At 39.2% G+C, this 12419-nt stretch overlaps 1 protein-coding gene across 4 annotated transcripts in view; it reads right to left on the bottom strand.

The window, feature by feature from the left end:
* Positions 1–1994: 1994 nt before the first annotated feature.
* LOC106091979 (tol-Pal system protein TolA) overlaps positions 1995–12419 on the bottom strand; it is a 64575-nt gene continuing 54150 nt past the window's right edge. For all 4 annotated transcript variants that reach the window (XM_059368966.1, XM_059368967.1, XM_013258704.2 and 1 more), the window contains 3 exons: positions 11522–11704; positions 8167–8357; positions 1995–3165 (listed from right to left, as the gene is read on the bottom strand). In XM_059368966.1, the coding sequence (XP_059224949.1) occupies positions 2869–3165; positions 8167–8357; positions 11522–11704 (671 nt within the window). In that variant the 3' untranslated portion in view covers positions 1995–2868. The remainder of the gene's footprint in view (positions 3166–8166; positions 8358–11521; positions 11705–12419) is intronic.

The following is a 12419-nucleotide window of genomic DNA, read 5'->3' as shown; positions in this document are numbered from 1 at the left end:
ATGTTCATACTTTTTAGGGCCCATTTGAAAACGAATTTGATGTCCAATTTTGAGGCCAATGCCAATATGAGGTTCAAATATATGAGAATAGAGCACGTTGCTGATATATTTTCATGGCTTAGTGTTTAGGGGACCACCCCACTCCCCAAAACACCTCAAAATCGGGCATATTTACCGACCATGTCAATGTGGGGCTTAAATGAAAGGAATTAAGGGGGTAGAGCAAGAATTGATACACATTTTCGGGACCAATTTTCTGGGGGGTCTACCCCTTTCCCAAAATACCACACAAACAGCAATTTTTTGCTGAGCATCGCAATATGGTGCCTAAATAAAGGTATTTGGAAGTAGAATACGAATTTGATATCCAAATGTAGGACCATGTATTTTAGGCGAAGCAGACATTTTCTTAAAATTTTCATAGATTGTGTACGTTTGTCTGGAAGGAAAAATAGGCTATGTAATTTTTAGATATCGGGTGGAGGCGGACCGGAGGGTCCCTCCCCCTTGCCACAAAAACACCACCCATATCCGAAAGTGATCCGATTTGCACAATAAGGGTATCGAATGAAAGGTATTTGAGACCAGAAAACGAATATGGTATTAAAATTTGGGTCCAAATATCCAGCTTGCCCCTCCCTTCCCAAACCCAAAACTCCTCTAAACAGATATATTCGAAGTTCATGTCAAATGAAAAGTATAAGGCAGTAGATTACAAATATGCCACAAAAAATTAGGTCCAAGTAATGGGAGGTCGCCAACCCACAAATACCCCCAAATGGACATATTAGCCGACCGTGGCTTTATGGGACTCAAATGAAAGGTTTTAGGGAGTAGATTAAAAATATGATATTAAAATTTGCGTTCAAGTCAAGGTGGCTCTTTTCCTCCTAAAAATACGTTGAATTGATTAATTGACCCATTACGGCAATATGGGACTCAAATGAAAGGTATTTGAGAGTAGAAAACGAATTTGGTATCCAATTTTGGGGGTACACCTTAAATCACCCTTAAACTGAATATTATTTCCGACTATAGCAATATGGAGCTCAAATCAACGGTTTGGGAGCCGCCCCACCTAACTCCCTATTATATAAAAGCTATTTGGGGTAAATATTTATTGATTTTCGGGAAATTTATATTCATTTTCGGGACAAAGACCCTGGCGTCCACCCCACCTTCAAACACAACTTATTTACCGATCATGACATTATGGGACTCATGCGAAATGTTTCTGAAAATAGAGCGAACCTTATATTTACTTTGGTAGCCAAGTGACCAACCCCGAAATACCTCCTAAATCCGAAATATTTTCCAATGCAGTAATATGGGGCTCAAATGAAAGATATTTGGGATGTAGAGTAAAAATTTGCACAGGAAATGAGCGGGGGCAAACTTTTCATACATCAATGGGTGCTTTTCGATTCAAGTTGATTTTCTCAACGATAAGGGACCTTTTTTATAGCGGAGTCCGTACGGTGTGCCGCAGTGCGACATTTCTTTGGGGAGAATTTTTACATGACCATGCATGGTATTGTACCTCGCAAATGTCGCCAGCATTAAGAGGGGATAACCACCGCTTTAAATTATGTCCGAAGTTCCGCCAGGATTCGAACGCAGGCGTTCAGCGTCGTAGGTGGACATAGGCTACAGTAGCACGATATCCACATTCAGGGCGAAGTGTCCCCACCCTAAATAGATATTAGACAGTTAAAGAAGGCGCGGAGGGAAGCGGGCCCTGTCCAACCAGTAATTTATAAAAATGTATACCCCACAATACTAAGTAACAGCATATTTGCATAACTGATAGTAATACTGTCATGGAATCATCACTAGGCACCGCCTGACCTTTCGCTTACCTTACGTGTTAAAACTAGATAATGTTTAGGTTTTTGTTGTTTTTTTGTTTTTTCTTTATTTTTTTTTATTATTTTAATTTTACATGTTCTTTTATTAGAAATTACATTTATATGATTTTATTAAAAAAATAAAAGAAAAATTATCATATTTTTTTTATAATACAAAAATAAATTAAAAAACTAATATCAATAAGGGAGATTCTCTCCTTTTTGTTTGAAAATCAAAAAAGGGATAAAATATGAATTCATAAAAAATATTCGAAAAATACTATATCAAAGAAAGTAAAAAACAAACACCGTGGAGAAGAAAAATTTGCCTTCTCCACGATTCATTCGTTCAAAAGACAGAAAATAAATTCACTTGAGTAGTAGGTAAGGCATACAAAAAAAGTTTTAGAACGAAAAAAACAGGATACTCATAAAAATTTACAAATATTTGTAAGTGTATATAAACTTAATTTTCATATACTCAGTTTAGCAGTATTGTTTAAAATATTTAAATTTTGTTTTGTTGTATTTCATTTTAAAACTACAAAGCGACTTTGCCGTTTTTCATTTTTGATTCTTTTGTTCTCTTCAATTCAAATCTTTTCATAGGCCTCATATTAACTATTTTTTTAGCATTCGCAAGAGTTGATAAATGCTTTACATATAAAAAAGGGGAAATTATATTGAAAAACCTAGATTTCTTTTACGATTCAAAACTACTTTAGAACTTTTTGAACAAAAATCTGGGGGAGTTTTTATTTTATTGTTATATAAGACCAGGTATTTAAAATCACAAAACTGGCACGGCACATTCAAAATTCTTTTTGTTGCGGTTATCTGTTTTTCTGGTTTTTCATTAAGCAATTGCTGTTGTTGTTGTAGTTTTTTATCCTTTTTTGTTGTTGTAGTTTTTGTTGCGGTTAGTTAGTATGTGTTGCAATAGTTGTCGTTGGATTTTATTTTAATTTATTTTTTAAACTTTAACCTAACTTGATGTGTAGGGGTGGGGGCTTTGCACTTTTTACTTAGCCAAATTCAATTTGCCCATTAAACCAGCAGCCTGTTGGGCAGCCATATCGTGACCAGATTGAGCTGTGTCATGCAAAGTCTTTTCCAAATCTACTCTCTTTTGATCGACATATTGATTAGCTTCGGAAATCTTGTGGTCCACAGCCTGGTTGGCGGCCTTGATGCCTTCATCGACGGTATGTTCGGCTTGTTTCATTTTTTCATCGACCACTTGTTCGGCAGCCTTGACGGATTTGTTGATGGCATCGTTGGCAGCCTTTTTGGTTTGGTCAACGGCATTGGCAGCGGCCTAGAAAGAGGAAAACGGTTAATTATTAAAATGAAAATTAATAAAATTTAAACGTATAATTGAAACCATTCAGAATATCAAAATGATTTAGGTTACGTTGAAAAGAAGGTGCGAATATTAATTCTCTCCATGCCACTATGGATATACATACAAGCAATAATATACTAAAAAAGTAACCTCGAAAAAGCAAACCGAAGTTAGAAATTTCGTGCTTCTTTGGTTAGGTTAGGTAAGAGTGGCAGTCCTTTACAGACTCACTTAGACAATTTTAAGTCCATTGTGACACCACAGTGGTGACAGACCAAGGCTTCTGGCTGGAATTGAACCCATGACCCCTGCACTGGTAATCCAAGCACGCTACCAACTCGGTTACCGGGACATACGAAATCCTTAATTGTTTTCCATGCCACTCCCCTAAGTTGGTTCATGTCTGGTATAGTGTGCCCACCTAAGTGCTGGTATTTACTCAACACGAGAGCCGGGCAATGACATAGGAAATGCTCCAACGTCTCATCATCTTCCCCGCATGCCCTACACATGCTATCGCTTGCCGCACTATGTGTCCCGTTATAATATCGAAAGCTGTACCGACCACCTTTTTACTTCCTTTCAGTAATAGCCTCGTCTTCTCGCGATCTGGACCGCCCCATAGGAATTTCGCCGTCCTACCGACAGTTTTGCTGTTCCACAGGGTTACATGCGCATTCGTCGCCCACGCCCTTAACTCGGACTGCGTCGACCCGAAAGGCTTCTGGTTTACCAAGATTATTGATGGCAGATCTCTGGCCTTCACTACCAAACCATCTGCTTTCTCATTCCCAGTTACTAATGATGCGGATCGTGCCATCCTAAAGATAGCGGTAATTTCCTTTTTACATTCCAAGACTGTTCGTGATCTTATCGTCCTGGTTGTTATTGCCCTTATGGCCTGGTTATTGTTCGTAAAGATGTTGTGAGGCCACCGCCACCGGTGAGGCTGAACACCCGCATTCGAATCCTGGCGAGACCATAAAAAAAATTTTTTTCAGCGGTGGTTTTCCCCTCCTAACGCTGGCAATATTTGTGAGGTACTATGCCATGTAAAACTTTTCTCCAAAGAGGTGTTGCACTGCGGCACGCCGTTCGGACTCGGCTATAAAAGAAAGGCCCCTTATCATTGAGCTTAAACTTGAATCGGACTGCACTCATTGATATGTGAGAAGTTTGCCCCTGTTCCATAGTGGAATGTTCATGGGCAAAATTTGCAAAGATGTTCATATTCGACGTCCTCGCATTGACACCACACCACTTCATGCATTCCGTGATTGCCAGGATGTCCGCCTGCAAGACCGTATTATGGTCAGGCTATCAGTTATCAGTCCCTGTGTTCTCTATGTAGACCCCTAGGCTTCACTCTGTCTTCGAGCTTTGATCCATCCGTGTAACATGATCTTCCAGATGTCAATACAAGGGTTGTGTCAATCCATGACTGTACCGCTGGCTCCAGTGTATCGCACTCGACCTCAAGTGCCATCTCAGGTATCCGATCAGAAACCTCTTCCATTCCTTCCAGGATTCCTATAATCGCCTCGATTCTACCGCGTTGGTATGAGCTGCTTCAATCCTCAATCCATTCTCCCATCGCCTCAAGTTTCATAGCCGCAGTGGCTGCCTCACACTTAACTTGTATTTCTATAGGTCGCATATCTAGAATAGTTTCCAGTGCCCTAGTAGGCGTGGTCCTTATCGCTCCGCCCGTGATAAGACAACATGTTCTCTGAACCTGTTGTATTATTCCACGTTGCACTTTTTCTCCATCGCATTCCACCAAACTACTAAGGCGTAAGTAAGTATTTTTCTAATCCCGCTCCTGTAGGACTATCCTTGTATACAATCCTAATTTTGAGCCTACGGTCTCGGAGTACCCAGCATTTGTGAGCCTTCTCGGTACGCTCCCGAATATGACACTTCCAATTCCCTGGGACGGAATAGCTGGGTATACCACACAAGCTGTAATTTTGAGGTCCTATCTGTTTTATGTTTTTTGTTGTCGCGAGAAGCTTAGGTGCGAGCTACGGGGCGCGTAGAAAGGTTGCGGACAGTGAAATGCTCCATATGGAGTAGCTGCAACAGCAGTCGCGGACAATCAGCGGTATCGAGCGGAGAGTCTCAGTGAGAGGTCGGGTGGCACCGGATCTTGCACAAATTCTGAGTGCCTATGATGCTTGATATGATAAGGCGAGTTATTGTCGCCTTTAAATAACCAATGGCCACTCTGTTCCTGTGGCGATCGGTACTTTGGACGGGAACGAGCTTGCTCCCCTACAGGAGCTTGACGAGGATTGCCACCTCCACATGAAAATGTGGTTAGGTTAGGTTTAAGTTGCAGTCTGCCATCAGACTAATTTAGACATTTTGATACCACAGGAACAGAAGGAGGAAGATGCCATCAACCAGATCGCTTTAAAAAGCCCGTTGAATCACTCAGATCGCTTTAAAAAGCCCAACAACTTGCGAATGCTCACATCTGTTAAACCAGACAGATTCTCAAAGAAATGAGATCCTAAAGTGGAACCCCTTCAAACTGCTAGTGCGGGACACACACACAGAAGGTGTTCTAAAGTCTCTTCTTCTGATGTCCTCACAGCTTCTGCAAAAGTGGTTACAACAACAACAAAACTTCCAATTCAGTTTTCTGTCTAAGATCATACCTAAGCATTTGACGTTGTCAGATATCGAAATTGTTCTATTGAGGAAACGTAGTGCGTCAAATTGACCCACCTTTGTTTTCCTCATGAACAGGCAGATTTCAGTCTTCTGGTGGTGGTTATTTTGCGGCCCCACACTTGGTCGAATTTGGAAGCCATTTTTTACTCTACACTGATAGGAAAATCACGCTACTTTACCTATACCGCCTTGTATTATTTTGCTCGCGTCATTGGCAAAGATTTTAAATACTATTTGGTATCAATTCAATACCAAACAAAGGAGGCTATTAAGAATTGACGGCGTCACATTTGTATTCTTGTTATTGCGTCAGAAGTGCTGTTAAGCTTTGTACTTAAAATATTGACGCCATTATAAAAAATTTGTTTAACAAATAAATAAAATGTTTTAATACTAATTGAGTGCGTCAAAACCTGTTCAAATACTCGAAAGCGTTAAAATGGAAAAAAGTACAAATTCTAAGAACAATTCTACATCATATGGTGTATTCATATGAAAATCAATTCTGGAAAGCAATGAATATGGAATCAATTGCTGAATACAAAGAATTCAGGTTGGTCACGGTGCAACATTACTTTTTGTAAAATAATCAAAATAATATTAGATAAAAATTATTTTCAATGGTTTATTTGGGTTTGGAATAATCAATAGCGGTTTGGTACTAAAGGGTGATTTTTTTGAGGTTAGGATTTTCATGCATTAGTATTTGACAGATCACGTGGGATTTCAGACATGGTGTCAAAGAGAAAGATGCTCAGTATGCTTTGACATTTCATCATGAATAGACTTACTAACGAGCAACGCTTGCAAATCATTGAATTTTATTACCAAAATCAGTGTTCGGTTCGAAATGTGTTCATTCACCGTAACGTTGCGTCCAACAGCATCTTTGAAAAAATACGGTCCAATGATTCCACCAGCGTACAAACCACACCAAACAGTGCATTTTTCGGGATGCATGGGCAGTTCTTGAACGGCTTCTGGTTGCTCTTCACTCCAAATGCGGCAATATTGCTTATTTACGTAGCCATTCAACCAGAAATGAGCCTCATCGCTGAACAAAATTTGTCAAAATTTGAACACATTTCGAACCGAACACTGATTTTGGTAATAAAATTCAATGATTTGCAAGCGTTGCTCGTTAGTAAGTCTATTCATGATGAAATGTCAAAGCATACTGAGCATCTTTCTCTTTGACACCATGTCTGAAATCCCACGTGATCTGTCAAATACTAATGCATGAAAATCGTAACCTCAAAAAAATCACCCTTTAAAACCAATAATGGTCTGGTGCTAAAACCAATAACAAAATGGTAATAAAACCAATACCAGTTCGGTAATAAGGCTAGTTAATTTGCAAATTTTGCCCATGATGAACAGGAGCAAACTTCTCACATATCAATGAGTGCAGTCCAATTCAAGTTTAAGCTCAATGATAAGGGGCCTCCTCTTTGGAGAGAAGTTTTACATAGCATAGTACCTCACAAATGTATCCAACATTAGGAGGCTAGTTCCAAACGGTATTAATCATATTAAGTTTCATCCATACCATCCGGCATTGTTTTTGTACCATACGGTGTTGCTTTAGTATCAATATCATATGGTACTGAAATGAGCTCGTTTGCTATCAACTTTTATCTGGGTGTACATTGGAATACCGAATATAGACACTTGGTCTCCAATATTCGTACTTACAACCTGCAGTCTGTCAACATGTTTTCCGATCAGACAGCGGCTTTTCATGACGGACACAATGACTGAGACGTCTGTTCTAGCCAGCGGTTGATCTCTTTTAGTCTACATTGCGCTAAATAATTTTGGAGTGTTCACAACCCCCACTTTGTGACAATCTGTCATTCGTTACCTTCGGGCCTGTATCTAAAAATTTAGATTACATGTCGCTGGAGGCATACACACTGACTCCAGTTCCCCTAGAATGTGAAAAGAAGTTCCTAGTCTCGCAAGCTCGTCTACTCTAGAATTCCCTGGGATATCTCTGTAGCCTGGCGCCCACTCAGTACCTTTTAGTAACCTTAAGCCAAAAATTTAGTGCCCAAATTTGAGGTCAAGGGTATGGGGGACCGCCCGTTTCTTAAAACTCGCCAAAAGAATATAAAGACCATTTATGACAATACGGGACTATAATTAACGATATTTAAGGGTTGAGGTGGGATTTCCTACTCGCAGCTGCGTAAGTGCAGTAAATATTACAGCACTTATTCACATGAAAGAAGTTTCCCAGCTATCTTAAATAGAATATTAATGGGAGGAATGTAAAAAAAGACATTGACTTACTGTTTTTGAGGCTTCGGCTACATTGGCTGCGATTTGTTTGGTATTGGCCGCCACATTACTAACTTGTTGGGTGGTATTATTGATGACATTCTTGGTATTATCGACAGCAGCATTAGCCTTGCCCACACCATCGGCAACAACACTTTCAGCCTTCTTGGCTTCCTCGGCGGCTAAGTCGGCAGCTTCCTTGGCTAAAGGCAAAAAGAAAAATAGAAAAAATACGAGATTAATTAAAAAATACAACAGGGGGGTATTGGGTACGTATGAGTCAGATTAATTAGTAAAATTCCTCATTTACATGAAGATACTAATTGATATTGATTAAAGGAAATTACAAGAAATCAGTTAAAATGATTACCTCAACATATTAAAAAAAATTGTTAATATGTGCACTAAAAAAATAAACATTTCAACGTGTAGGAATTTTTTTTTTTTTTGTGTGGTTGCTTCAACAAATAAAACAATAACAAGTAAAAGCGTGCTAAGTTCGGCCGGGTCGAATCTTATATACCCTCCACCATGGATCGCATTTGTCGAGTTCTTTTCCCGGCATCTCTTCTTAGGCAAAAAAAAAGGATATAAGAAAAGATTTGCTCTGCTATTAGAGCGATATCAAGATATGGTCCGGTTTGGACCGCAATTAAATTATATGTTGGAGACCTGTGTAAAATGTCAGCCAATTCGAATAAGAATTGCGCTCTTTGTGAGCTCAAAAAGTAAAATATAGAGATCGATTTATATGGGAGCTGTATCGGGCTATGGACCGATTCAGACCATAATAAACATGTATGTTGATGGTCATGAAAGAATCCGTCGTACAAAATTTCAGGCAAATCGGATAATAATTGTGACCTCTAGAGGCTCAAGAAGTCAAGATCCCAGATCGGTTTATATGGCAGCTATATCAGGTTATGAACCGACTTGTAGTTTATTTGACATAGTTGTTGAAAGTAACAATAAAAAACGTCTTGCGATATTTCAGCCAAATCGGATGGGAATTGCGTCCTCTAGAAGCTCAAGAAGTCAAGTCCCCAGATCTGTTTATATGACAGCTATATCAGGTTATGTACCGATTTGAACCATATTTGGCACAGTTGTTGGATATCATAACAAAATACTACGTGGCAAAATTCATTCAAATCGGATAAGAATTGCACACTCTAGAGGCTCAAGAAGTCACGACCCCAGATCGGTTTATATGGCAGCTATATAAGGTAATGGACCGATTTGAACCATACTTGGCACAGTTGTTGAATATCGTAACAAAACACGTCGTGCAAAATTTCATTCAAATCCGATAAGATTTGCACACTCTAGAGGGTCAAGAAGTCACGACCCCAGATCGGTTTATATGGCAGCTATATAAGGTTATGGACCGATTTAAACCATACTTGGCACAGTTGTTGGATACCTTAACAGAACACGTCGTGTAAAATTTCATTCAAATCGGATAAGAATTGCGCACTCTAGAGGCTCAAGAAGTCAAGACCCAAGATCGGTTTATATGGCAGCTATATCAAAACATGGACCGATATGGCCCATTTACAATACCAACCGACCTACACTAATAAGAAGTATTTGTGCAAAATTTCAAGCGGCTAGCTTTACTCCTTCGGAAGTTAGCGTGCTTTCGACAGACAGACGGACGGACGGACGGACGGACAGACGGACGGACAGACGGACGGACAGACGGACGGACATGGCTAGATCGACATAAAATTTCACGACGATCAAGAATATATATACATTATGGGGTCTCAGACGAATATTTCGAGTAGTTACAATCAGAATCCACCCCATCTTATGGTGGAGGGTATAAAAATGCGCTATAATCGGCCGGCGCGATTCCTGACAACCAACCACCGTGGATTCTGCTAGAAATTTCCGACTTGCTGCTTCGACCCGAAAATACTTCAGTTTTGCTATGACTTCAAGATTTTCACCATTTTTGTAAAGAATTTTAATAACTTTAAAGCGTTATTGAAGCGTATATCGTTCCTTTTTTAATACCCTATACCATAGAATGGGGAAATACTAAAATCGTCATTCCATTTGTAACTCATCGAAATAAAGATCTGAGACCCAACAAAGTACATACATTCTTGATCGTCTTGGCACTCTACGTGTATTACGCCATGTCCGTCCTTCTGTCTTTTTATTGCTGTTGTTGTTGTAGCCACATTTTCATGTGGAGGTGACGATGCTCGTCAAGCTCGTGTAATTTAGCATGCTCGTTCCGGTCCAAAGGATCGATCGCCGCGGGAGCAGGGTGGCCATTGGTTATTTAAGGGCGCCAATAACCCGCCTTGTCACATCGAGCATCATGGGCACTCAGTATTTGTGCAAAAAGCCGGTACCGCCCGGCCTCTCACTGAGACTCTCCGCTCGATACCGCTAATTGTCCACGACTGCCGTTGCAGTTACTCCGTATGGAGCCATCCACTATCCGCAACCTGTGGACGCGCTTGCTAGCTCGCAGCTAAGCCATTCGGACCTCAATATTCCAGCCTGTCTGTTGCTCCCGATGCTCGCAGCTAAGCTATTCGTGAAAGCAATGAACACCACACAGAACGGACCTCAATGTTCCAGCCTGTATGTTGCTCCCACCTATCCCATGTACGCTAACTTTTGAAGAAGTAAAGCTAGGTACTTGAAATTTTGAACAAACACTTCCTATTATTGCAGGTCAGTTGGCATTGTCAATTGGCCAAGTTGGTCCCTGCTTTAATATCGTTCGCGATTTGACCTCTTGAGCCTCTAGAGGGCGCTGTTATTATCTGATTTTAGCTGAAACTTTGTACAACGACTTTTCCAATGATAAAATATGGTCTGAATCGGTTCATAACCTGATATGGCTCACATATTAACCGATCTGAACTGACCCTGAAAATTTGTACTATGACTTTTTCTATGACCTTCAACATACGTTCCAAGAACGGCCTGAATAGGTCGAACACCTGATATAGCTCCCATATACATCGATTTTTCGATTGCACTTCGTAAGTCCCTAGAAAACGCAATTATTATCCAAATCGGTCCGAATATTAGCCGAATCGGTCCAAAACCTGATATAGCTTCCATATAAGCCCATCTTCTGACTATACTTATTGAACTTCTAGAAGGCGTAATTCTTACCCAATTTGGCTGAAAATTTTACATCGACTTCTTCAATGTGCCAAATATGGTCTGAATCGGTCCATACCCTGATATAGCTCCCATAAAAACAAATCTCCCGATTTTTCTTCTTGAATCCCTATAGAGCTACGATGAAATTTTGCACAGTGACTTCTTGGAGGCCACCGTTGCTCAGAGGTTATCAAGTATTTGTAGGTTTATTTGTATTTTAACTACTCACCAGTATCAGCTGCCAACTTTTCAGCTTCGCTCTTGGTTTTTTGTATTGATTCACCAGCTTTCTTGGCTTGTTCTTCGGCGGCTTTTTGAACATCGGTTACCTTTTCATTGGCCAATTTCTCGACCTCATCCTTCTTCTTGGAGAAGAGATTGACAGTCTTGTCACCCAAGTTTTTAAGGGATGCTAGAAAATAGAAAAAAAAAACGAAATTTATGATAAGCAAATATTTCTTAAAGAAATGTCACCGAATATGTAACTAATACTAAAAAAAAATTTAAAAAAAAAATGTTTATCAACAATTCGTAAAAAAGCTAACTTTCTGTAAAGGAATTTCCTTTGAAATGGACTCTATGGCGTATAAGTAACTTTAATAAAAATTAATTTTCATTTTTACAACAAAAGCGAATTGATTTTAAATTTCTGTTGGGTAACTACATTCTCTCACGTCATTTAGAAAAAAATTTGTTTAACGTTTGTATGTGTGCATTTGATGGTTAATATCATAAGGTGAGGAGCAAAGTTGGTGTCCTTATTGCACATTTTTAGCATTCCAAAATACATGTTGGTTCTTCATTTTTTTCGTAATTTCATAATGGACTGTATTCCATGGCTTTTTATATTTTTTGCAAGAATAAAAATGAATTCGGTTTGAAATCATTTGATTGATTATTTTCGTTTAGGTTATTCAGTAAAAACTTTAAGCAGCCTCAGCATTATTGATGTTCACGTTATATGAACATCAGGTCGTATAAGTAATTTTAATAAAAATAAATTTTAATTTTTATTGCAAAAACTAATTAATATCGAAATTCAGATAGAGAGCTCATTTTATTCAAAATATTTGGAATTTAAGTATTTTTAACATTCATATGTGTGCAAGCGTCAAGTCCTTGCAAAT

Source organism: Stomoxys calcitrans, chromosome 5 (genome assembly GCF_963082655.1).
Source record: "Stomoxys calcitrans chromosome 5, idStoCalc2.1, whole genome shotgun sequence".
Classification (NCBI taxonomy): Eukaryota; Metazoa; Arthropoda; class Insecta; order Diptera; family Muscidae; genus Stomoxys; species Stomoxys calcitrans.
Note: the sequence above shows the minus strand (reverse complement) of the source record. Positions and strands in the feature narration are given on the sequence as shown.